The sequence below is a fragment of the Ostrinia furnacalis genome, unplaced genomic scaffold (assembly GCF_004193835.3).
Source record: "Ostrinia furnacalis isolate ACB-3 unplaced genomic scaffold, ASM419383v2 OfSCF4910, whole genome shotgun sequence".
NCBI classification, from domain to species: domain Eukaryota; kingdom Metazoa; phylum Arthropoda; class Insecta; order Lepidoptera; family Crambidae; genus Ostrinia; species Ostrinia furnacalis.
The window spans coordinates 22,881-47,923 of record NW_021135149.1 but is presented as its reverse complement, the minus strand read 5'-3'; the positions used below and the strand labels follow the sequence as shown (position 1 = coordinate 47,923).

The following is a 25,043-nucleotide window of genomic DNA, read 5'->3' as shown; positions in this document are numbered from 1 at the left end:
TAGTAAAATATAGGTTATACATACAAATAATGGTTTTTAATATGTACATAGGTATTTTTTTTGCTTTTCTCAAAACCTCAATTGTAAATAAACTACAAAAAACACAAATTTCATCAGCAAAACTGAATATAAAAATGTCTCTTGCGAATAATTTGTACGAGGTTTTGATTTTTTTATTGTTTACTTATATTATTATTACTAACCACATACTATAATATAATACAACTCCATTAATAGTATTTGTATGATTCAAGTTTGAATTTAAATAAAGTATAAGAGATAATTTGTTTGACATTATTAATTTTATAAAAATATGATTAACTTTTTGTAGTGGTAAATAAAAATGTGATGTCAAATAAGTAAATATTTTTCCAAAGGTAGCCATACAAATTCTAAAGTGTGTAGTTAGAGATTGCTCCTAAATTGTCGATTGTAATTCAACAATGGACATTTGAGACGGTCATCTGTTTCTTGACGTAGTTGAAGCATTGTCCAGCAATGCTTTTTAAATAAAAAATATTTTGAGAACTCAACTTAAACAATGATTCGATTTTGATTCGCTATGTCCTCAAGTTACATAAAACTGATGTTATTGATTACCAATACTATGAAAATGTATTTATACAAATTAAATTGACGGCATTCTGACTTTCGCTGTAAGCAAGCCTTTAACAGGCTCAAATTAAATGATGTAATGCCTTAACACAAAGAAGTAAGTTTCTAAATACAGTGGCAACGTATTCTACAGTCTCCAAAACCAGACACCGTCTCCAACCAACAATTTACTTGTAAACAATGAATTCTCCAGCCAACTCGTCTGTTATTTGCACGTCGCACTTGACATTGGCTTCGAAATCACACTGGCGCGACTCGGCGTTGAAGAACAGACCGTCTGAGCAGTAGACGGCTTCTAGGTTGCGGCCGTTGCACCGCCAGTAGCGCTGGCAGTCCCCTCTGGAAGAAGCAGGTTTTAATTTAGATTTGTTGAAAGACAATTTAACATGAAGGATGGTTTTTTTGTGTCATAGAAGTTTAAATAAATATTATGATTTAGACACAGGTATCGATATCGATAGATACGTAACTGCACAGCCCTAAATAAGTTATCAATGACTTAATGCTGGATTTATATTTAGTGAGCTCGATTCTAATCGAAGCAGATATCTTTTTTTTTAATATTCAACTTTTCTTATCAAGTTAAAAACAAAATGTTGCATGTTACTCGCACTACCACTATACTCGTGGTAGGCGGGGCCATAAGAAATTTTTGAAACAGAGATGCACACTCGTCATACATATTTAATTAATTATTACGTAGGTATTATAAACAACGCTATGCCTGCCTTTGTGTGACATTACCGACAACCAGTGTGAGTGCGAGAGAAAATGTGATATGCACAGTTTTATTATTAGACCGGCTGCACGAGTCTTTGCGCCGAGTATAGTAAGGGGGCAATGGCCAATATAGTTAAATTGGGTTTTCCCAAAACTAAAGGGTTACCTCCGCTTTTTTCCCTGATCTAGTAGATTTACTTAACCAAAGGTGATGTAAACGAACCTGTAAGGCATCTGCCTAGAGGAGGTCTCGGCTCTATTGCAGTTTAGGATGGTGTTGAACTGGGTAGCGAATACAGCAGCATTCGGCACATCATCTGTAACAGAAATAATATTTAATTAATATTGTATAATGCACACCAAGAGACTGTCTTAATTTTGTACTTAAGATTGATGATGTAAATTGTGAGAATCAAAGATCAAAGGTACGGATCGTGTTTATTATTTTATTATTCTCGTATCTTTTTTTCAACCAATACAAATTTTCTCCAAGTGGGAAAAAGTTATTGGTTATTATTATTTTCTACGCAAAATACCTTTTTTTGTAATATTGGTATCAAAAAAGTGTCTGTTTTACTCACCACCATCATCCTCAGCCTCCTCCGGCTCGACGGCCCAGCCGCCGCTGCCGCTGCCACTCCCGCTGCCGCTGTCACCGTCGTCGCCGGAGCCCTCGATCTCCTGGTCGCGGAGCAGGCACGGGGCGGCCCAGTCCCAGTTGCAGACCTGGAATAGAATAATGGGGTGTTGGTATTTTTTTATCTATCGCTAACATCGATATAATTACATCGATAGATGTATTTGACGTACATCACTAACTAGGCGTCTTAATAAATTAATTTGTCCATTATATTGTAACTAGATACCGAATAAGTAATATATTTTAGGTCTTGTTGTTGTGTTCTAAAAATGGTCTAACTACATACTATTAATGTATTTGAACTTGAATGATTCTTTAAAAAAATATTTGTGATAAAATTCGAAACACACAAAACAATGCTCATTTAAGATAAAGATAAAGATACATTTATTTGTTCAAACATGTGTACATAAGGTGTTAAGTCAGCATTTAAAATGGATCAACATGTCGTACCTTTGCGGTGTACAAATTAAGTTATTAACAAAATGAACAAACAAAACAACAAAATTACTTATCTTGAACAAAATTAAATACTACTTAATCGATAGAGTAACGATGTCAACTACCGGTGTTTCGGCAGCACTATTTGGCACGCACCTTTTTGGCGGGAAATTATAACGTAAAGTTTGACAGTTTTATTTTTCTAAAAATCTGTGTGCAAAGACTGCAAAGATTAAACCTTCTTTTAAAAAAAATTGCAATGAACCTAGCCAGTTTCAAATAGTTTAACAAACAATGGTATTAATTTATCTTATTTTTACCTGGTTAACGAAATCGAAGATCAATGTAGGGGGGCAGGACCTTTCGACCTCCTTGCCGTGGTCGCACATGTAGAATTTGTTGCAGTCTGTGAAATGCGGCAGGAGGAGGAAAACCTGAAATAAATACAATAGTTCTGTTAAATCTTTCGATTAATATCAATAACAACGAGTTACCTGTGTATGTTATGTAGGCAGCAGAAATATTAACAAGCAACTGACTTAATAATTTGTGGGCTTACAGGACAGTTAATTTTGAAATCACTTCGCACAAACGTTTTTTGTTCCTCGCTCCGTGAATTGATTTCGAAATTAAAACTGTCAAATCCCCTTGTCTAAGGGGGCCTTTGGGGTAGAAAAATTCTCGAGAGGCGATCACGGACAGGAAGACGTTGACAGCTGTAGACTCGGTGGACCAACGAACTTGGTCAAGGTCGCGGGTCAATTCCCAGAAGGGTCACAAGATCGGAAAAAGCATTTCAGCAAAAATCCATGGCTAGCTTTCGTTGTCATCGATTTGGGCTAACATTGATGATGAAGGAAATATTTATGAAACGATGATGATGACGTCACTCACTTGGCCCTCCGGGTCGCAATGCAGCGAGTTGGGGTCCACTCCCTCAAAAGACACGGCGGCAGCATAGCCGACAGCCAGCAAGGCACACAAAGATTTGGCTGTAACAATAAAAACAATTTTTTTAATATTTTTGGACCTGTGGTTTTGGCAGAATAGAATAGGAGCAACCTTACTCTTCCCATGGATGTACAAGGTGAATAAACTAATAAGTATAAAGCCTCCATAATGTGCCCTGAATCTGCAGTCAGGTCAAAGTGATCGCATTCGCAGCATCATGCACCTAAACAACTTTGTCGGTCTCTTTATAGTAATGACCGTGCGCCTAGAACTGGGCACGGCAGTGCCCCCGCCAAGTCGAGCAAAAAAGCGGCATTTCCTTCAACTAAAGTCAGTCCAAGATTCCCAATGCCACTTTTGTCCTAGATGTTTATCCAGCTAGAAAATAGTATCAAATTGGCACCAACGTTTTTTTTTTATCCACAACGAGGAAGCTCTTGGCCTGTATCTCACCTGATGGTAAGTGACTCTTCCAATTTGTGGAGGACCCGCCGGCCTCAGCTTTATTATCAACAAAATTACTTGTAAGTACCTACGTAGTTACAACAAAACAATGAATATCAAAATTCTACGTGTGTCCTACCATTGTTTAGTCCTTATCCATATCTTTAGAACAACAGCTTATCGTAATTATAATCTAGCCTAACGTGTGGTTTTAATTAATTACCAACTTATAAATTAATTTGTATTGGCTCTCAAGTTAAATGATTGATTTGAACAAGGAAAATTAGATCAATCTTTGTACCTAGGTACCTACTTAATCAAACTTTTTTATAAGTCCATGATCGACTACCATGTCTACCATATCAGTGATCATGAATTCATGAGTCAGTGATCATCATGGCGCCTGAGTTTACTATTTCGGGCAATCAGTTCCCCTAAAATTAACATTTAAAACTTTTTTAAAATCGCTTGAATTTGGCGGTTTTTTATGAGTAAAAAAAATTTATACATTCGCTCTGTGAAGCGATTTGATTTCGTTCTCTCTCATATTATTAATCGTTGATTCCAAATTAATGTAAGCCAAATACAAGTAAATCAATTATTTTTATGCCTACAATGTCCTAGCCAAACTAGAAACGACAGCACCACAAAGTTAGGTACTTACTCGGTGTAAGGAACTGAGCAATGATGAGTAAGTAGGTAATGTTACCAATTTATTTATTTATTTATAGGTACAACAACAGAATAAAATAATCTTATTTACCTAATTTTTCTTCCCCAATCATAAAAAAATAGCAACAATGAGGGTTTTCGCGACTGAAAAATCCGCCAGATGGCAAAACGTAGACGCGAGGTCCAAATGCTGCATGATTGGTTATTTTTGACATGACATTGACAGATATGTCAAAATCCACCAATCATGCAGCATTTCGACCTCCCGTATACGTATTGCCATCTGGCGGATTTTTCAATCGCGAATACCCTCATTGTGTAAAATTGCAATTAATCTTCATTAATTACGTTAAGAGATCGAATCACTTTTGTAAATATTTGTCCCAGCTACTGTAAATGCGTTTTTGTTCTGATAAAATCTGCACATTTATTGGATTATTATTGAAAACGTAGTTATAATCTAATTAGAAGATCTTGATTAAGATTGTCATTATAATGACGGAAAAATACACTGAAAAGGCATTCCCCAGACCCAATCAATATAATGATTAAAATAATAGCTGCTACACTTAAATTAAGAGCGAGATCTCAACTGTGTTCGTTCATAATTTTTGAAGTGTATTATTTTTTGGGCGACTTGCCTAGTTTAAACTCTTTAAACTAGTCCCTAATACCCTAATATTCAATTAAAGGCTAAAATATTTAGCTTACTTTTTGAAGTTTTTAACATTACAAAATGAGACAGTCTTGAATCCTACTTCAAAAGCACGTTGAGAAAGTAATCCTGATTATCGAAGTAAAACTCATACATAAACAATAAACCACAGAATTATTTTGATAACTTTGCCTAATAAGTAACTAGATAATAATAATAATTTCGCACATTGATTACTGCGAATAGGTACTAAATAGTTGACGTCATTCTAATGTAGATTGCCTTATCAACTCGGATTTTATGATTAGATAAATTTTATGGCTTTTCTATTGTCAGAGTACACGGCAATAGGAGGTGATTTTGTAATTTATTGTGTTATAAGTTCCTATTATTATTTTGTTTTGTTATGACCAATAATATAGTACAAGCTTTGATTATTTCTCAAGCTCTGTAGATGTATGAAAACAAAAAAAAATCAATTTCAAGAAGAAAAACTTTTGACACACGAATTTCAGATAATTGGGTTCATGAAGTAAAATAAAAACTTCTGGTAGAAGTAGAAAAACCGTAGTTAAGTAGGTTATTAAAATAACTTTTACGTTGTTATTTTATCAGAGTAATAAATTAATCGTTCGTTAGTTCGTTTCAGCCGAAAGACGTCCACTGCTGGACAAAGGCCTCCCCCAAGGATTTCTACAAAGACCGGTCCTGCGCCGCTTGCATCCAGGTACCTCCCGCGACCTTCACCAGATCGTCGGTCCACCTAGTGGGAGGCCTGCCCACGCTACGTCTTCCAGCTCGTGGTCGCCACTCAAGAACTTTCCTGCCCCAGCGGCCATCAGCTATGTGCCCCGCCCACTGCCACTTGATTTTAGCGATTCTGCGGGCTATGTCAGTCACTCTGGTTCTCCTACAGATCTCCTCATTTCTGATTCGATCACGCACAATAAATTAATGTCTAATGTAAATAGCGAGTTTTGCGGACTTTTGCGCATCAACAACCTAACCAATCAGTTACTTTCTGACATATCTACAGACTTATTAATCCAAGTTGTTCACTGGATTAAGATAATTATGACGTAGACGATAATTGAAAATAATAAGAAATTCGTCATTATCGTCATTATTTTAGCCAAAGTACCCTCCCACAGTTGAACTTAGAGGGCTCTTACAGTGATTTCCATGGACCGGTTAATTGGAAAATCAGAAGTGTTTGTTTCCGTTTTTTCTGCATTACCATCCCTTTCACTGTTTTTACAGAGCTGGATGCTGGCTGGTAAACATGATTAGGTAACCAAAAATATCNACGAATATTTGAGGGGCGTAAAGGTCTTTTTAATGTAATTTTGAGGGCGTAAAGGAAATCTATCTCAGTAAATACAGCTCTAGTCCAATTTTTCAATACCTCTTCGGAAAATGCTGTGAATTCTAAGCACTTTCTTCTTAGGTCATATTTTAATAGCTCGAAAAACAAAAAAGTTACTGTCGAATAAAAAAATAAAAAATCGTTTTTTGCTTCTCCTGAAAAGTCGTACTTTGTCCTTTACGACCTTTGAGCCCAGAGGTATCGATATAAAAATGACATACAGGAACAGTAATCATCAGTTATCTATCTAACTAAAACAAACTAAGTTATTTATCTATTGAATCTATACTTAGAGGACCCGGTGAAATAAATACAATGATTTATAATTTTGTACATACTATCCGTTCGCGATAAGTTTGCCGCTGGCGATATGACGTCACTCGAAGGGAAGCGTCTATAACTTTAACAAACTATATTTAAAATATTTTTTATTTATTATTATTGATAAAAATTGTGTATTTGGGTAAAATAAGACACATTTATTGCGTTTAATCACTAATTAATTGCGTTTAATCGCGGTTAGGAAAGGGGACGCGCATTCCACGGAAACAGGTTGTACTGATTTCATTGGGCTACTTGCGTTTAGTTCCACCAGTTCCACTTTCAGAAGCGTTAAAATTATTAAATTACGTCTTAATTATTGTAAGTAAATAATTATTAAGCTATATACCTACATATAATAAATTTGGAATTCTATAAATTTTTATAAGTTCAACTTGATATCTTTCAGATAAAATTAGTTTCTTGTATAAAATGTTTGCGAACGAAACGCATTTCTGATAACAACATGAAGCTACAGATAAAAATGGAGGGCAAAGTTGGGAACAAAACTTGAGTCAAATACCTACTTATATCTATCTCGCTCTCTGTGGCCCTACCTCTCTTTTTAGTGTGAACTGTAGTATTGCTATCTTCTTATTTAAATCTCCTTGTAAATTCTTCGAAATAGCCAATTCACTAACCAAATAAGAAGTTAAATAAATAAATAATTAATATTTGAAACTTAGATTACCTAGTTAAATAAAAAATCACAAAATTGTCGGCCATTTAGGCTTAATGTGTTGGCGAATCAGGGAATTACAATCCCAATTTCTGAGGTATCGGTAATGTGGCAACATCGGCCGAATCCGGCCCATCATGGCGGTTGTTTACTATGCAGTTGATTTCGTTTGAGATTTTTCAAGGGACCTTATCATTGTTTTGTCTGAAGAAATGGTGCAAAATTGTATAGTGCGTGGTTGCGGTAGTTCGTGTTGTCCTGGAAGTGATATAAAATTCCACGCGTAAGTGTTTATTTCGTGATTTCTGACAGTGGATCATTGTTAACATATTTCTTTGTATTTTCACAGTAATTACTTCCTAAAACGTTTTACCAGTATTTAAACTTATTATTAAATGTTACATATGTCAAGAAAAAGAAGATTTTACATTGAGTTTCATTGACTTTGAGCAAATTTAAAATTTTTGTTTCTATAAGACATTTTGAAGTAGTATGACCATATTGAGGATATATCTGGGACTTTCTGTGGGACCTTACTTATCTAATTTTGCATAATGTTTTCTACGGCCGTTTACTGTAATCAATCCATATCCAAATCCGTCTGTCAACTGCCAAATTAAAATCTGTTTTCTATCAAATATCCACAGTTTTCGATGCCTTTACACTTTCTTAATGTTGTAATTCATCTTAAAACAAAAACATCGAAAACCTTTTTTCATAATCATATTAAGTGCACTTTATCAAGACACACTGTTTAAACGTAAATCAGTCTTTGTCGTCCTGAGAAAAATAAATAAAAGGTTACCCTACTTAGAAAGAGAGAGCCTGCCCACAGAGAGCGAGATAGTGATACATAGGTTGTGCTTCAAGTAGGTATTCTAAGTCTGGCCTCCATTTTTATCTTTAGCTTCATGGATAACAAACGTTTTTTTTGACAGACAAGCCAGACTATGTTTTTGGTCTAAAATACAAGCAAGCGGTTGTGAAAGTAATTTTTTATTAATTTAAAATGGACTCGTCGGATTCCGAAGACGATTGTTACGGGAACATAGCACAGAAATTGCAGCGAATGAAAAATAATTACAAGGAGGATACCATAGAAACAACCAACTTATTGAACGAATCGACGACAGAGCTTGATGAAATTGTAAAGAGTGCTGAGTTACTTGCTAAAAAGAGGGCCGAAGCCAGTTTGCAGGAAAAGAAGAATGAGGAGGCAAGCAAAAAAGAAGAGCAAGATGCAGATTTACTCGATACTTTGCTAGCAACTTCGTCGAAAAGAATGACGCGATCCGCCGCGAAAAGGGCTAGTTCTGACACCAATTCGAGTGAAGGTACCGCTCCTAAAAGGGCAAACAGAAGAAAAAGAGGCGGGAAAGCGTCTCAAAGCGCCACCAACACTGATACAACCCCGGATACCGTGCAAAATGTAGTTGAAACGCCAAATGTACAAAATACGACACAGCCTGTTCAAAATGTACCTCAAACTCAACAAAATACTCCTAGAACTAGAGGGAGAGGTAGAGGTAGAGGTCGAGGTGGTAGGAGTAGAGGTAGAAACTCTAGAGGTATACACATACCTAACTTTTGGGGAATCCCTACATACAGCGTTGGAAACACAGATGAGTACCCAGATCAGTCAGATAGCCAACAACTATTTAGTTCAAAGCCGAAATCCGACGACGTAGTGCTAGTTGAAGACTCAGAAGTATTAGACGAAAACGAAGAGCTATCCGTCAAAGTCTACTGGCAGAGTTCGGAGTTCTTTAAGTTCATGATCAGACGCTTCCAAAAACTAACACAAATCTTTGATTATTTCTCACAAAAAGAAAACGTCAGTCATGACAAGTTGTTGTTTACGTTCAACGATCGGATACTCAAGCCCGATGACACACCAGACACAATAAACTATAGCATTGTAAAATTTATTGACGGGGGTATTGTTAATCAGAGTGTATCAAAGTTAGTCAAAGACGATAACAATAAGAAAGACCAGAATGGAATAAAATTGAAGTTCCAATGTCAAAATGTCAAGAAACCGTTTGAGACGTGGATCGGTATCGACGATAAAGTAGGAATAGCAATGATGAAATGTGCTGAGCACTTCGAAATTTCGATAGATAAATTGCGCTTCTATTTTGATGGAGATTTAATATCAGGTAACAATTTTTTTGATATTCTTATTTTTTGATTAACCGAATTTTCATGAAGCCGTGACTTTTAAAAAGTTACACAAATAAAAAACTCATTTATTTTTGCAAATAGGCTTTTAAAAAGCACTTTTACACGTCCCAGTATTAACCCTACCATTGCTTCGGGACAATAAATGGGTTTGGTTTGTCCTTCTGATCTGAACACCTGAAAATTGGTTTAATCAGTGATGAGTCAGTCAGTGAGGCCTCGTATCACAAGCATATTTTGCTGGGCTTGTATTAAAAAAATTGGGGTCTATCTTATGAAGACTTTCTTTTATCAACAATGAATATTATCCCTTTATTACCTACACTAGCTGCCCCGGCGAACTTCGTACCGCCTATATTCATCAGAAATAATGTAGGATTCTCATTAAATTATTATTATTTCTCATTATTTGTCATTTCTCATTATTACCATTGTAAATTTTTTTTTAAATTAGTCCAGTAGTTTCAGAACCTATTCAATATTTCAACAAACAATCAAATCTTTCTTCTTTAGTCATCCCAACTAATCCCAATCCCAACTAATATTATAAATGCGAAAGTAACTCTGTCTGTCTGTCTGTCTGTTACGCTTTCCCGCTTAAACCTTCTCTATGCCAAATTTCATCAAAATTGCTTCAGTGGTTTTGGCGTGAAAGCGTGATAGACAGACAGAGTTACTTTCGCATTTATAATACTAGTATAGATATAGATTTAAGTAAACATTGTATTTCTTTGTTAACAGGTAGACTCACAGCACAGGAGCTGGAGTTGGAAGGCGGCGAATGTATAGATGTACAAATAATTACTTTGGGTAAGCACTTTTAATAATTTAGTCTAATTATTTTACAAATAAGACACACGTGCGTAAATACTTAAATAAGCTATGTATTTAAAGAAAACGAAAACATATTATTTAACATAACAACTTCAAATTTTTGTCACATGCCCATATTTGAGGGTTTGCCGCGATTTTCCTAGGATCCCATCATCAGACCCTGACTTGGTGACAGTGGGATCACATCAAGAGTATTGAAAAAAATAGAAAAGTTTCATCTTTCTAGCTTCAAAAGTGACGGATTTCTACACAAACTTTCATCCCTTAATTTTATTACTCCCTTTAGTAGTGTAACATTTTTAAAAACTTTAAATGTCATTTTTATTTCTGTCTAATCAAAAGTCTAAAAAATAAGTTTCAAGATTCTAATAAATTGCTTCATTTAACCTTTCATCCTCCTTTTAACCCCTTTTTTGCATTAAAAAGTAGCCTATGTCCTTTCTCAGGCTCTAAACTATCTGTGTACCAAATTTCATTCTAATCGGTTCAGTAGTTTTGACGTGAAAGTGAGACAGACAGACTGAGTTACTTTCCCATTTATAATATTAACATGTTAATTGTACTGTCATTGTTTGTTCTCTGTAGATGTGCCTTAAATAAATAAATAAATAAATTACTACACTATCGTTATGTGCATGTACACGTACACACACAAGTAAAGCTCACTCGCCTTCGTGAGTTGCAAGAACTATACTGTTAGAGTAGGCGCACACCGTTGATTTTTAGTTGGCCGATAGTTGTGCCCGATTTTAATTTGTATGAAGAATCGGCCAAATCAAATCGGCGTAGTGTGCGCACTGCCATACATGCCCATACTGATCAACTGCCCGACTAAACTATCGGCCGACGAAAAATCAACGGTGTGCGCATACTCTTAGTATTGGTTTTGCTGCATACAGATAATTAAATAAACATTGTATTTCTTTGTTAACAGGACAGGAGCGGGAAGGCGGTGAATGTATAGATGTACAAATAATTAGTTGATGTTTAATTATTATGTATTTTATTATGTAATTAAATAATTAAAATTTGTAACTTCTAATGAAGAGATTATTTTTTATGAAAATTGTTTTTATTTACATATCTAGTTATTTATTAAAGCGTCAATGCCTTAAAATTGATACATAAGGCGAACTTAATGCCTCTGCCTCTAATGGTTTTCTCTGCCAGTTTACCTTCGGGCTAAGCAGTGTCTAATTGCACAGAATAAAGGATGAAGCACACTTATCAACCCGGAAACGGATTGTAATATCAACTTAAGGTGGTCAGTATTTTTTGTATAAGAAACTTCTTACTTCAATGCACACTTATCCGTAACCGTAACCTAAACGCCTCACCTCGCGGTTGGTAGCGCGGCGAAAGGCTATACGGTGATCCTTTTCTCGGTTGATAAGTGTGCTATGACCTTAACTGGGACTAGGGGCCACTCGGGCAGATTATGAAGCTAAAAATGGGCCACAGAAAATAGAAACAACTGAATAAAGATTCATAATTTCACTATCTTTCTTTATTACATGTACAAGGGGTCGCGTGCGGGCCGTGGTGTCAATTATGCATCCTTGTTGCATTATGTAGATCGGTTTATTAGATCCAAGGCTAACTTGTATGGAAGCAATCCTACCCAATGTGTGGCGCCGGAATAAAGCCGGCACCGCACGTTCGCCCCAAGATTCTAATCTAATTTCTTATATTGGATTTGCCAATTGATAACGACTTTTGCTGGCTGAAAATTGGTTATCGGTCTAATCCCGGTATTAGTTGATAATAACTATTACTTTTCTATTATTTTACAGAAAAAACTGTGCACGGAGCACCCGCGTGACCCGCCGCGTGCGTCCGCTTAGAAGGCGCAGATCACCGAACTTTTAGTTGGCCTATAGTTGGGTCGGGCTGTTAATCAGTATGGAGATGTATGAAATTGCGCACATTACACTGATTTGGTATCGGCCGATTCTTCATACAAATTAAAATCCAACTAAAGGCCAACTAAAAGTCGGTGGACTGCGACTAGGCTTAAGGCAGACTACAGGGTTTTTGTATGAACATGTATGGAAGTTTCTTGCGCTGCTTCTTCTCAGCACCGGCCCATTTATTGTCCCGAAGCAGTGGTAGGGTTAATACTGGGACGTGAAAAAGTGCTTTTTAAAAGCCTACTTGCAAAAATTAAATTCTCAACACAAGCATGGTCACACGCATGACGCATGGAAACACGTCATACGCATGCACTGCAAATACCTACTATCTTAGATATTAATCTAAGCCTACTATACTTATTTTTCGATACAAATCCGCGTGCGGGCGCCCTCGAGTTTTAGCGGAGGCTCTAAGAAAATAACAGCTTTAGGTGTACGATGATCATAATAATATGACAGTAGCGTTACGTCCGCCTTTTTTCCCGTCATACCCACAGGTGGAAGTCCCCACCAGTGGGTAATGTGGGACTACACAGAAGGGGACCTCCACTGAAACCCCACGGTGTCCGCCGGGGCCATTGAAACGGAGCCGTGAGCTCGCTCTTGAGGGAGCCCCTCCGGTTTCGAGGGGAATTATAATGGATCCCCTAGGATCGTCCGCTAACGGCGCACTAGACACTGGTGCGCACCGCCACACGGGCCAAAATAATTTTGGCATGTATAACTTATTAAATGAAGAAGATGGAAAACGCGGCTTAAAAAATAATTTTGAGAAGTACCTAGGTATGCAAAAAGTGTAAATTTTTTATCTTCTTACAGTTTGGTATCGAACCAAAAGAACTTATCTTTTTTCGTTTCGACGAATCCACAACTTAAGATCTTAAAACGCTTAAAACGCGCACCGCTAAAAAGTTTTGAAAACTTACCTAACATTTTTTCTAGAATAGTTGATGATGCGTAGATATAAAACAGGTGGGTAGATAACACAAAACACAAGATTACACGCTGAAAGTAACAAGCACACAAAGGCAAGAGTACCACAGATGACTGCTTATTACTGCCTGGCCATTATCAGTAAATCGAAAAGCTTTATACACTTCGATTCCTTTGCGTCGACAAGATTAAGATAAGCACTGTCAAAGAATCCAGTTTTTCGAATTTCGTACTTTAACTATACTAATATTATAAATGCGAAAGTAACTCTGTCTGTCTGACTCGCTTTCACGCCTAAACCACTGAACCGATTTTGATGAAAGGCAGGGAGATAGTGAGTCCCGGGAAAGGACATAGGATAGTTTTTTTCCCGGTTTTTGAAACAGGGACGCGCGCGATAAAGTTTTTCTGTGACAGACAAAATTCCACGCGGTCAAAGCCGCGGGCGGAAAGCTAGTTTTGTTATAAAACAATTGAGTGTTGTAATTTATTTGTCCGCAAAATTAAAATGGCCGAGATAAGTAGAAGGAAGAGTTATTTAGTAAGATTAAATTAGTAGTAATCGGCCGATAAATTGCTTGTTTCTGATAACAGTCACGTCCAAGTTTAAGGACTGGTGTCTAGGCCGAAGCAGTTCGAAAACCTCGTCTAAAGCGATTAGAATTTGGACTTTTAAACGTCACATAAACCTATCACTGCACGCACTATAGTTTTAAGGTCATGTCATAGCAGACTTATCAACTCGGAAAGGGATCAACACCGTATCACCTTTCGCGCTGGAAACCGCGAGGCGATGCGTTTACGTTACGGTGCTAGGGTTTCTGCTCGAGCTTTCTCGAACTCGAGAAAACTCGAGAAATTTGGCTTCATTCGAGACGAGAAAAAAATTACCGGAGCTCGAGAATTCTCGAGTTTCGATTTTGAAGCTTTAATATTCTTGAAAGCCTATTTTCTTAGACAAAAGTAACTTTATAATTATTTAATAGGTCAACGTTGCTTTAAGATTGGCCTAGTCTTTCCTTTTTTAACTGATTTGATTTGCAAGTAATGATCTTAATCGAAACTAAGTAATAATAATGTTCACCAACGAGTATGATATATTATTATGTATTTTTAACTCTGACTGATGTAAAGACTCAAAAACTTGTTAACTAGACAGTTACCTTACCTAACAGACGTTAGGTTAGGTAAGTTTATTCAAGTCGTTATCTATCAAATTTAAAAATTTATTAAAAAATTTTTTTGTTCATAAAAAAAACTATTTATCGTAATTTTGCTATTTGGACTTGTGTTCTTTAGAAAACAAGTGATTCAATTGTAGCTCTAGATTTTTATTGTTATTTATCCTTAAAGTACACGAGACTTTATGACTTTTGTTATGATTATTAGTAAATATTAATTATGAAAGAAGATTTTATTTTTTGTTTCTTTCCTTACCAAATAAGTGGTACTAAATTCTAATATTGATTGTTGTGCATAAAAGTAGGTATATTAGATTAAAAAAATCTGTGTTTTTATTAGATTTCAACCGATTTCAGCAGTTTTCATTAAAAGACTCGAGACCCGAGAAAACTCGAGACTTTGGCCTCGAGAATTCTCGAAACTCGAGAAAAAAAATAAGTCGAGAAATCAGAAACCCTATACGGTGCGGATAAGTGTGCATTGCAGTATGGAGTTTCATACAAAGAATACTGACCGCCTCGAGTTGATACGTTTACGATCCCTTTCCGGATTGATAAGTGTGCTACGTCCTTTACTTCTTAACCACTTGATCTATTATTTTCGCTCTTTACTATTATGTTAGTAGCTTAGGTGCTACCTCAGACGGAGCCGCGGACGATGTCCAAGTTAGGACAATAACTCGCGGCTCCGTTTCATTGGGCTCCGGTGGACACCGTCGAATTTTACCTTTAGTGGGTAGGCCCCACTCTTGTGGCGGGGAGAGGTCCACATAACCACTGGTCATTCCCATCAGCCAGTAGGTACCTATGTCACATAGGTACCTACTGGCTATGTGGAAAGTATTTCCCGAAAATGGTAACCACTAGCTAAGCTAAATAATAAATCTATGGTAAGTAGGTACCTACCTATATCATACGCGACACCCAAAAGTAGTTACCCAAGTGGGCCGAAGGGGCAGAAGGGTTGGGAAGGGCCAAATTTCGCATATTTCTCCCATAGGTAAGTAGGAGCCTCTTACAGCATCCACGTGAAGAATGGGGGTAGTCTTATTCTACTCTGCCGGAACCACATGGCACGTTATCAGTGCGTGCATACTTAGGTAAGTAATCCCAACTAATATTATAAATGCGAAAGTAACTCTGTCTGTCTGTCTGTCTGTTACGCTTTCCCGCTTAAACCTCGCAACCGATTTTGATGAAATTTGGCATAGAGATAGTTTGAGTCCCGGGAAAGAACATAGGATAGTTTTTATCCCGGTTTTTGAAACAGGGACGCGCGCGATAAAGTTTTTCTGTGACAGACAAAATTCCACGCGGGCGGAAAGCTAGTTTTGTTATAATTGTGCTTACGTAGGTGAAGGTAATTCTTTAGGTATTAAGAGGAGTATTTATCTACAGCGTAGTAAAGCGTATAATGCATTCTATCTACCGATAGCCTATATTAGTTGTTTACAAAACAAACTACGTCTTAATTCTCGTGTTGCTAAGACTTCTCGAATTTTCTTTAAGGCTTGGATCCACGTGGGAATTTTGGAGAGTTGTCGAACTATCAATAGGTTATGTATGTTATCATCATCATTTCAGCCACAGGGCGTCAACTAAACTGCTGAACATAGGCCTCCCCCAATGACTTCCACATCGCACGGTTGGTTGTAGCAGCCTGCATCAAGCGCCTTCCAGCTACCTTTATCAGGTCGTCGGTCCACCTTGCTGACTGTACCTACTTCGAAAATCCTAATCCATCGATGTAATGACGTTAACACAAAAATATCCGATGGTATGGGTCACGTCACTAGAAAGAAAGATATTTATTATTATAAGTATTTTTATCACGTTATATTTACCTGCTCGTATCTATTCTTGTCATTCGTCTTGCCTTTAGTTTTATTGGACTTATAATTTTATTGTAAGTAATTAATGTAACATGTACCTACACCTACCTAACTTTGGTTTTTCTGTAAGCTTATTATGTTGCTCATCAATAAATAAATAAATTACTAATCACGTCAACTACTTATTTAACACAAAGCTTTATTATTCGTATTTAATTTGTTGCGGTCATTTGAATATGTAAGTAATAAAATGAAGAACGATTTTTATTGGCACTAATTTTTTTTGTAACTACGAGTACTAGTAAATACATAAGTAGATGCCTACCTACTCATAAAATATAATACAGTCGAGCATGGCTCGTTGGTCTAGGGGTATGATTCTCGCTTCGGGTGCGAGAGGTCCCGGGTTCAAATCCCGGACGAGCCCGGATTATTTTTAGGTTAATTCTTTAGTCGCGACGACAGCATTTGATTTTTTTCTTTCTTTGACGGCACCCAGCTTTTTGTGATTTCCGTTTATTAACTTTAGATCAATCAATCAAAAGAGGCTAAGTTACTTTTGGGACAAAAAGTTCTCGAGACACCAAGAACCGGAAGACGGAGACGTAGGTAGCGTAGGCAGGCACTTGACTGTAGGCAGCTCTTCCACTCAGTGGACCGATTATTAGTGAAGTTCGCGCAAAGCAGGAAAGGATTTGGGCAGCACTAGTCGTTGTTTCAAGCAATGTTTACATAAGTATCATTTTTATTATATTTTCAGATTCCGAATCCTTTGGTAAAAGTTTATATCGTCCAAATATTCAGAAACGATTTACTTAGTTTTGTTGGCGAATCGTTCTTAGGTGAAGGTTATGGCGACAAAATTCCTAAATTTGACTTTGTTGGTGTACCTAATAAATAAATAAATAAAAACAAAACGTTCTGTCGACCAAGAGTCAAACGGAGAAATACTGTTGGAGATGGTACGTTCCACAATCATACTCGTACCTAAGTCACAGAATAAGTAATACTAGGTACCCCTAAGACATATTTGATATTCCTACACGCATTTTAACACGCTTTCCATGTTGATCGATTGGTAGCGGCCTGCGTCCAGCGCTTCCCTGCTACCTTTACGATGTCGTCGGTCCACCTTGTAGGTGGACGTCCCACGTTGGTTTTCCGGTACGCGGCCTCCATTCCAGAACCAGCATTGGGGGAGGCCTATGTTTAGCAGTGGACGTCCTATGGCTGAAATGATGATGATGATTTTAACACGCAATGTAGACAAGGAGAATGGAAAAGTCTGTGATGCAATCAAGATCCTGATAATTAACAATTTGTAATAAAAACTGATTGATTTGTCATGTTTTTGAAAAGTGCTGATTGTCATAATGTAATTAACTATCTTATTGATCAGTATCACCTATTTACATTGTGGAATTGCAATTATAACATGGGTAAACACTTATCGTTAATTTAAATTAATTATGACGTGTTCAAAGCTCGTTTAAAGTACCTAATGAGGATCTATTCCACTTTGATCACCTGGATTAGATCACCCAGGTGATCATAGGTGACACTTGGGTGTCCTTTTATCACCCGGGTGATCTCATCCAGAGGTGATCTCATCCACGGGTGATCGAAGGACACCAAAGTGACGCCTATGATCACCTGGGTGATCTAATTCAGGTGATCAAAGTGGAATAAACCAATAGAGCTATAGTTTTAACGCTCACTGGCATCACTGTTGCGTAAGGTCATGTCACTAGTGGCGCCAACTGAAAGCAATAGGATTATCGTATTTGCACTCATCAAGAAATCGCCACTGTAAAGTAAGGTGCGGTTACTCGCCAATGATGCTCTAATGTATAAAGCCAAACGCTAGCTGGCCAGCCCTCTAACTCCAATAGAAACTGTTTATTTTTTTGCTAATTAAGTAGGTAAGGGCAGAAAGAAAAGTTCTCGATTGCACCGGAAAACTTAGTGTAAACAACCCTCTCTCTAGGTGGACCGACGATCTGGTGAAAGTCCTTGGGGAGGTCTTTGTCCAACAGTGGACGTCATTTGGTTGAAACGAAGTAAAGAAATTTCAATAGGTGCTGTGGGAATCATTGGGAGATGCTTATGTTCAGCAGTGGACGTCCTATGGCTGAAATGATGATGATGAATTAGCTAATAGGTGTTGTTTTACAAAATTACAATAAGTGTAGATGTGATGAGTTGTTGGCCGTACATTGTCCACATCCTAAAACAAAATAAAAGTACCTACCTATCTATTAGATGAAATCTTATCAATGTAAGTAGTAGCAAAAGAAATTACGTAGAACAGATTAGCGAGTAAATCTCTAAATCTAATGTATTATTTATTGCTAATCCACGCACGACGTAATCTAATCCGTGACGCATTGTTTGCATAACCATTTTCATTCATTACTACATTTTTTGCGAGACCATCGGATTTTTTGAGGTGAAAATAGCCCAATAGTTAGGCTGAGTTAAGATAGTGCATCTTATTATTTACTAACAATAACCGGCGTTTTTTGTATTTTGATCACCTGGATTTGATCACCCAGGTGTTCAAAGTGGACTCCAGGAAACACCTTGGTGTCCTTTGATCACCCATGGAAAAGATCACCTAGGTGATAAAAGTGGAATTATCCATGGGTGATCAAAGGACACCAAAGTGTCACGTCACTTGGAGTCCACTTTGATCACCTGGATGATCAAAGTGGAATAGACCACTCTCAGGGGTTAAAATATACAACGTACTAATATTTAAAAAAAGCAATTACTATAATAAAATACGTTACCGTTTGATGACACTGATAAAACGTCATTATTTGCGTGCGCACTTCGAGAATTTGCAATCATATTTTGTATGCATGATCCGGCCTACAAGCCCTCTTGTAAGTCGGATCCAAATTATGTTATTCTTGATCCAGCCTAGGTATCTAGTTGTCTCTTTTCTTTTGCTTATGAAAGTTATGAAGAAAAGGGACACCATACGTTGTAGTCTTAACTGGGTCAGTGCCTGAGTTATGGGAACTATGGGAGCGGCACTGGTGTTTTTGTGACGTCAATGTCAAACGTCAGCGAGACTTCAAATTTCCTTCAGACTTATTAATATATTATATGCTCTGTCTGTCTTAAACTGCTGTCATGTCACCCCTCCCGTACCTCAGGCACTGACTCAGTTATGCACTCTAATAACAATCAAATCTTTTTGGTCATGAGGTATAAATAAATAAAACGAATGATTCGTTTAAATACTTTAATAGATTAAACATTCGAGTACGCCTTAATCTAAATTAGATCATAACTTGTTCGCTACAGAGCTGACCTATCACTGACGACCTAGCTACAGATTTCTCTTATCTAACTTATTAGTACATATTCGTCAATATCTATACAACAGAAAATAACTTTAGACTGCCAATACTATTAAAACAGCTTAGTCAATTTTAAACATAATTTCCAAGATAATAAAGTTGGTTTTTTTACAAATTTTTTAGAGTGGGCGGGAAATTTTAATGTCCACAGATAAGTAAGAAAAAATTGACATTTCCACAGATAAGTAAACCGCGACAATAATGCGTCCAACACTGAATTGGCGCCAAAAGTTTTTACTTTGAAGTTATTATTGTCACAGATTATTAATATGGGGTAAAATGTGGATTAAAATATAAAAAAATACAATATTTTCGTAATTTTCTCGTTGTGTAGATATTGAAAACTAAAATAAGCTTAAATCAATACTATAGTACTATTTTGAACCTTCCATTTTTGATACATGATGAATCTGAAATAATACTATATTTCTAAATCTGAAATAACCTTTGATTTTTTTTACATGAAATTAATCAAAATTAAAATAATAAAAATACAAAATGTATGTATAAAAACAATTAAAATAAATAGCTGAGCAGCTAAATATGTAAATTAAGTAAAATCATTTTGCTTTTAAAGCTCGTCAGAGATTTTAAAACAGTACTGAAGTTGTGATTTAAGTTTTTAAATGATTTTGTTTATTTGCCCACGAAAGTACCTAGTACAGTATTGAGATTTCTACAGTCCATATTATGAAACGAAATTCAAAGAATTCGCAAAAAGTACATTTTAAACATAACAGGGATGTTTCCTGGGTAAAAAAGCAAGAGTTTGAATTAATCCGTTTTACAAAAAATACTTGACACGTAGGTATTTGTCACTTTTTCAAAATAATGAGAATTTAAAGAGATAAAGCACGCCAGTGTTCAGAAGAGGCCCGTAACGTCAAGAAGTGCTTAAAAGTGTAGCACTTTGTGACGTCACGCTGAACTTTTGATTGACAAATAAAAAAATACGTGTTCAATAATTTTCGATAATATAATTACGGACTAAAAGCTTTTTTTAGGAAACTAGGTAGCCTATTATGATTGATCTAAAATTTTAAATCAACCAATGAATCGCAGACTTAGTTTAAAATAGTTTTGATTGTCGTTTCACACTCAAGTATGACTGCACTGCATATTTTTGCGACTTATGTTTGATATTGCTGATTGTGGCAAATTGACTGTCCGTGTTTAACACGGATTTAATTAATTAGATATCTATCAAAATTTAGATGTTTATCTTTTGATATTTATCTATCTAGAATCTAGATTTTAGATAGACATTTTATAAATGGCTGAAAGTATATCAATTAAATGTATGAATCATTGACCAATATAGCAAAAAAGCCAGTCACGACAGTCGTTTTGCGGGATCCTCATTCGTGATCATTACTGCATCCCGCAAAGCCGGATTGCAGTGGGAATGTGCCCTCAGATTTAACGGAAAATTGACATCTATGTAAAAGCGAAAGATCACTGACTGACACCCTCATCACGAAATCTCAGAAACTACAAGTGCTAGGAGTCTCAAATTGTGCATGGGGGTTCCTTTTAGAACGTAGGTGCTTACTAAGACGGGATATTGCAAAATTCAACCCCTAAGGCCCGGTTTTTTGATTCGTAGTAAAATTAACCAATGGTCAAATTTGACAGATGTCAAATGACAAGTGGTTAAAAATCAGAAAAAAAATGTTTTTCGAACAATGGTTAGCGTGACTTTTAGTACATTTTTTAACCATTTGTTTACATTTTGTTAATATTTAACCATTAGTAGCAAAATTTAACAATTAGTTATTTTAACTATGAATCAAAAAACTGGACCTAAGGGGGTAAGACGGGGTCCACGCGAACGAGGTCGCGGGCGGCCGCTAGTTAATAAATAATTACGTTATTTCAAAACCATAGACTACGATACTGCATACTTTCGTTTGCAAATAAACGTTGCAGTGGAAGGGAAATAAGAATAACACATAATTAAAATTAAATACAATCATAAACAATAGTATTACGTATTTAAACAATAGACTTATTACTAATCACTGAAAAATAATTTGGTAGTTCCATAAAAGATGGTCATAGCAGACTTATCAACTCGGAAAGGTATCAACAGTCAACACCGTATCGCATTTTGCTCCCTGTCAACCGCGAGGCGAGGCGTTTACGTTAAGGTGCGGATAAGTGTGCGTTGCAGTACGTTTCACACAAAGAATACTGACCGCATCGAGTTGATACGGTTACGCCTTTCCGGGTCGATAAGTGTGCTACGTCCTTTATACTGTGTTGAAGTGTATAACGCGTTCACGTCTAGACAGAAACAAGACACCGAGGGAGACTACGATCGTAAATTGAATTTAAGCAGTATCAGAAGGTTTACCATGAGTTTACATTAAACGTAATCGCTAGCGGAGGCGTATAATCTATTACAAATTTTAGTTCTTAAGAATAACCGCTAGGGGCGCTGTAAAATCTGTCATAGATTTTTTATCGTAGTACTCATGATTGACAGAAGACAACACCTTTGTTTTGTCTCCTGTGATCCGCTTTGCACTGGAGGGAAGTCGAACCTTAACTTCGAACGCCTATGTTCTTCTGATTAATTTCGTTGCGGGTCCAATGACAGTTAACTTTCCCCCGGGACAAACTTGACCTTCATTGGTCGGGTTATTGGCGGTCAAGCTGTAGTTCCTGGCTACACAGGAGGCATAAATCAAAATGGTCGTGGTCTCCTGCCTCGGTCTCTTGTATCTGCCTTAGTAATTTATTTCCCAAAAACTGCATAAACCTTATTTTTAAATCTTAAGATTAGGAGAGAAAAAATAGGCGGGTATTATCTATTAGGGTAACCAATAAAAAGTCGCATATTTTCACGTAATATGTAATGTCTACAGCCAACTAGTTTAAAAGTACAGCGATACACTCTAAATAACTGGACAGCGCTGATTTGGAGAGGAGATAATAGTTGTTAAAACTGATGTGAATGAACATGGGGCTCTTTCCCAAGACGACTTTTCGTTTTCTGCAGGATTCCGTTAAGTAAGTAGTATAACACAAACATTCAGTTTGCAGTGTCCCGTAAAAAACTGATGAGTTCGAATTTCATACACACGCTTGTGTGTTCACATGACAGTCCAGTTATACAGGACGGGTTATACAAAAACCAGTGCAGATCATAACTAAACCATGACCTAGTGGTTCGTGTGACAGACCACAACGCCCGGTAGCGGGTTCAAATCCCGCAGAGACCAATGTTCGTAAAGGCCCTTTTCCATGTGTTCACGCAACAGTAAATTTTTGTGGGATAATGCATTACCTACTATAATATTGTGATAGAGTAGGATTTATAAAAAATATACAAATAAAGAATGTTTTTGATGCCACTCAATCTCTTTCTAATAATGTTCACTCTTTATTTTGAGTTCGAAACTCACGAAATAATCCGATAAGTTCCGAATATGGTACAGTCAGTAGTTCAAAGTGGTCAAAAAGTTGACAACACAATCTGAATCCAATAAGGGTTTTCGCGAGTGAAAAATCCGCCAGATGGCAAAACGTAGACGTGAGGTCCATATGCTGCATGATTGGTTATTTTTGACATGACATTGACAGATATGTCAAAATCCACCAATCACGCAGCAGTCAGACCCCACATCCACGTCCCGCCATCTAGCGGATCTTTCATTCGCGGAAACCCTCATTGTCAAAAAGAATTTGGCTACTTTGGGTGTCACTTGGCTACTTTGGGTGTTGCACGAACTATTTGACGCTGAATGACTGGACCAAATAAACATTATTTTTCACTATTTTTAAACGTGCCTCAGCGCTGTTTTATCATTTAGAGATCGCATAGATAGCTTAAAAAGATGTTTATATAATATTTACACACAATCAACAATATTTATATAAACCTTTCTGCGATTCGCTGTACAATTAATGATTTAATTAAATTGTCATTAGTTGATAAAATCATTTTTAATCATTGCAAATTGAAATAAAGCTTTTAATTTTATTTTCTAAGCTATACGATCCTTCGTATAAAAATGGTTAATTTATCTTTACAGTACGCTTTTTCCGAGTTATTTTATTTTATTCACTATACGAAGGCTAAGAAGAAATTTTATTCGAATAATACTATGGTTTTTATTTATGTTACAGTACGTTTTAATTTTGAAAATTATCTTAGGGAAGGAAGTGTGGTTTCTTTAGAACATATTAAACAAAATTTAAATTATTTTGAATTTAAATAAAAAAAAAATCAATAAAAATTATTCAAAAGAAACCACATTGATTATTCCTAACTACTATATTTTATTGTTATAATGAGTTAAGAATCAAAAACTCAGCATGATGTGATAAGTTAAAAAAAACTGTACGCGATTGTACAAAAAAAAATCCATCAAAACAATTTTGATCTTTCTAAAAAACCTGAATCAAAAAGAACAAAAAATAAACGATTTTGATCTTTAAAAAAATTATGAATCAAAAAGAAATTAAAATCAACATGAATGTTTTTTTACGTCGAATAGAGTGAAAAAGAGTTTTTTCATGTGCGAATGTAATTTATCATAAATTACAATGTAATTTATGATTATTTTAATGTAATTATGACTATCTACTCGCAGATATTTTTCCTATCACACGTTAGAACGGTGATAGACTTAGATAAGATTAAATCTAATTATATTTCTAATCGTTAGCTATTATCAATCAACTCAATCAACTGACGTCCTCTATTATTTAGATAATTTTAATACTATCCAGAATTATACTGAAAAATTAATTGCAATTTTATGAGAAAAATCTTTTTGAACCAAAAAATCGGCCATAGACAATTGGAATTTCACAGGAACATAGAGAATAAAGCTTAGACGTAATTCAACTTATTGCTACAAAATAACACATTATGCACTTACAAATTAATTTTTAGATATAAAAAAATATGATACGTCCGATTTGACTAAAAAAATTGCTTTCGTCTATGATTTTCATAGAATAATTTAATATTAATAAATGCTCATTATTTTATCCTATTGCTTTATGTGTTTGACGTATAAAAAATAATGAATAACTTTTAAAATATTTTTATTTTATCGAAACGACAAAGTCAAAACGGAAATATCATCGTAAAAATATGTTAAAAAATAATAAATCCTAAAAACAATTATTACAAAATTATAGCACCTCCATATCATCGAGTACTTATATTTTAATAAAATATGTAAAAAACACATAAAAACAAACACATTTTTAAGTCTCGCATACAAAAACAGAAAGTTTCGAGTGAAACTCATAAAAATCACTAAAAAACTTTAAAA

At 36.0% G+C, this 25,043-nt stretch overlaps 2 protein-coding genes, 1 long non-coding RNA gene and 1 other non-coding gene across 4 annotated transcripts; 2 read left to right on the top strand and 2 right to left on the bottom strand.

The window, feature by feature from the left end:
• Window positions 1-374: 374 nt before the first annotated feature.
• On the bottom strand, window positions 375-13,507 carry LOC114360160 (peritrophin-1). Its single transcript, XM_028314741.1, has 6 exons — window positions 13,359-13,507; window positions 3,311-3,408; window positions 2,737-2,850; window positions 1,917-2,061; window positions 1,559-1,652; window positions 375-954 (listed from the first exon to the last, which is right to left on the bottom strand). The coding sequence occupies exons 1-6, from the start codon at window positions 13,363-13,365 to the stop codon at window positions 783-785; spliced, it is 630 nt and encodes a 209-aa protein (XP_028170542.1). The 5' UTR covers window positions 13,366-13,507; the 3' UTR covers window positions 375-782.
• Rad60 (DNA repair protein Rad60) lies at window positions 8,447-11,655 on the top strand. The gene is made up of 3 exons (XM_028314739.1): window positions 8,447-9,663; window positions 10,427-10,495; window positions 11,454-11,655. Exons 1-3 carry the CDS (start codon window positions 8,514-8,516, stop codon window positions 11,501-11,503), a joined length of 1,269 nt encoding a protein of 422 aa, XP_028170540.1. The 5' UTR covers window positions 8,447-8,513; the 3' UTR covers window positions 11,504-11,655.
• A 3,226-nt stretch (window positions 13,508-16,733) lies between the features above and the next one.
• On the top strand, window positions 16,734-16,805 carry TRNAP-CGG (transfer RNA proline (anticodon CGG)). The gene has a single exon. It is a non-coding gene; the product is annotated as a tRNA-Pro (tRNA).
• A 2,812-nt stretch (window positions 16,806-19,617) lies between these two features.
• Window positions 19,618-23,331, bottom strand: LOC114360165 (uncharacterized). Its single transcript, XR_003656485.1, has 2 exons — window positions 21,553-23,331; window positions 19,618-21,329 (listed from the first exon to the last, which is right to left on the bottom strand). It is a non-coding gene; the product is annotated as an uncharacterized LOC114360165 (long non-coding RNA).
• Between the last annotated feature and the right edge of the window lie 1,712 nt (window positions 23,332-25,043).

What these genes read in the sequence shown, in the direction of transcription:
- Rad60 (XM_028314739.1), top strand. Translation starts at nt 8,514, where the DNA reads ATGGACTCGTCGGATTCCGAAGACGATTGTTACGGGAACATAGCACAG. An exon ending in TGATGGAGATTTAATATCAG is followed by an intron (nt 9,664 to 10,426) that starts GTAACAATTTTT and finishes CTTTGTTAACAG; the next exon opens with GTAGACTCACAGCACAGGAG. An exon ending in TGTACAAATAATTACTTTGG is followed by an intron (nt 10,496 to 11,453) that starts GTAAGCACTTTT and finishes CTTTGTTAACAG; the next exon opens with GACAGGAGCGGGAAGGCGGT.
- LOC114360160 (XM_028314741.1), bottom strand. An exon ending in ATTGCGACCCGGAGGGCCAA is followed by an intron (nt 2,851 to 3,310) that starts GTGAGTGACGTC and finishes TATTTATTTCAG; the next exon opens with GTTTTCCTCCTCCTGCCGCA. An exon ending in GGAGGCTGAGGATGATGGTG is followed by an intron (nt 1,653 to 1,916) that starts GTGAGTAAAACA and finishes TTTCTGTTACAG; the next exon opens with ATGATGTGCCGAATGCTGCT.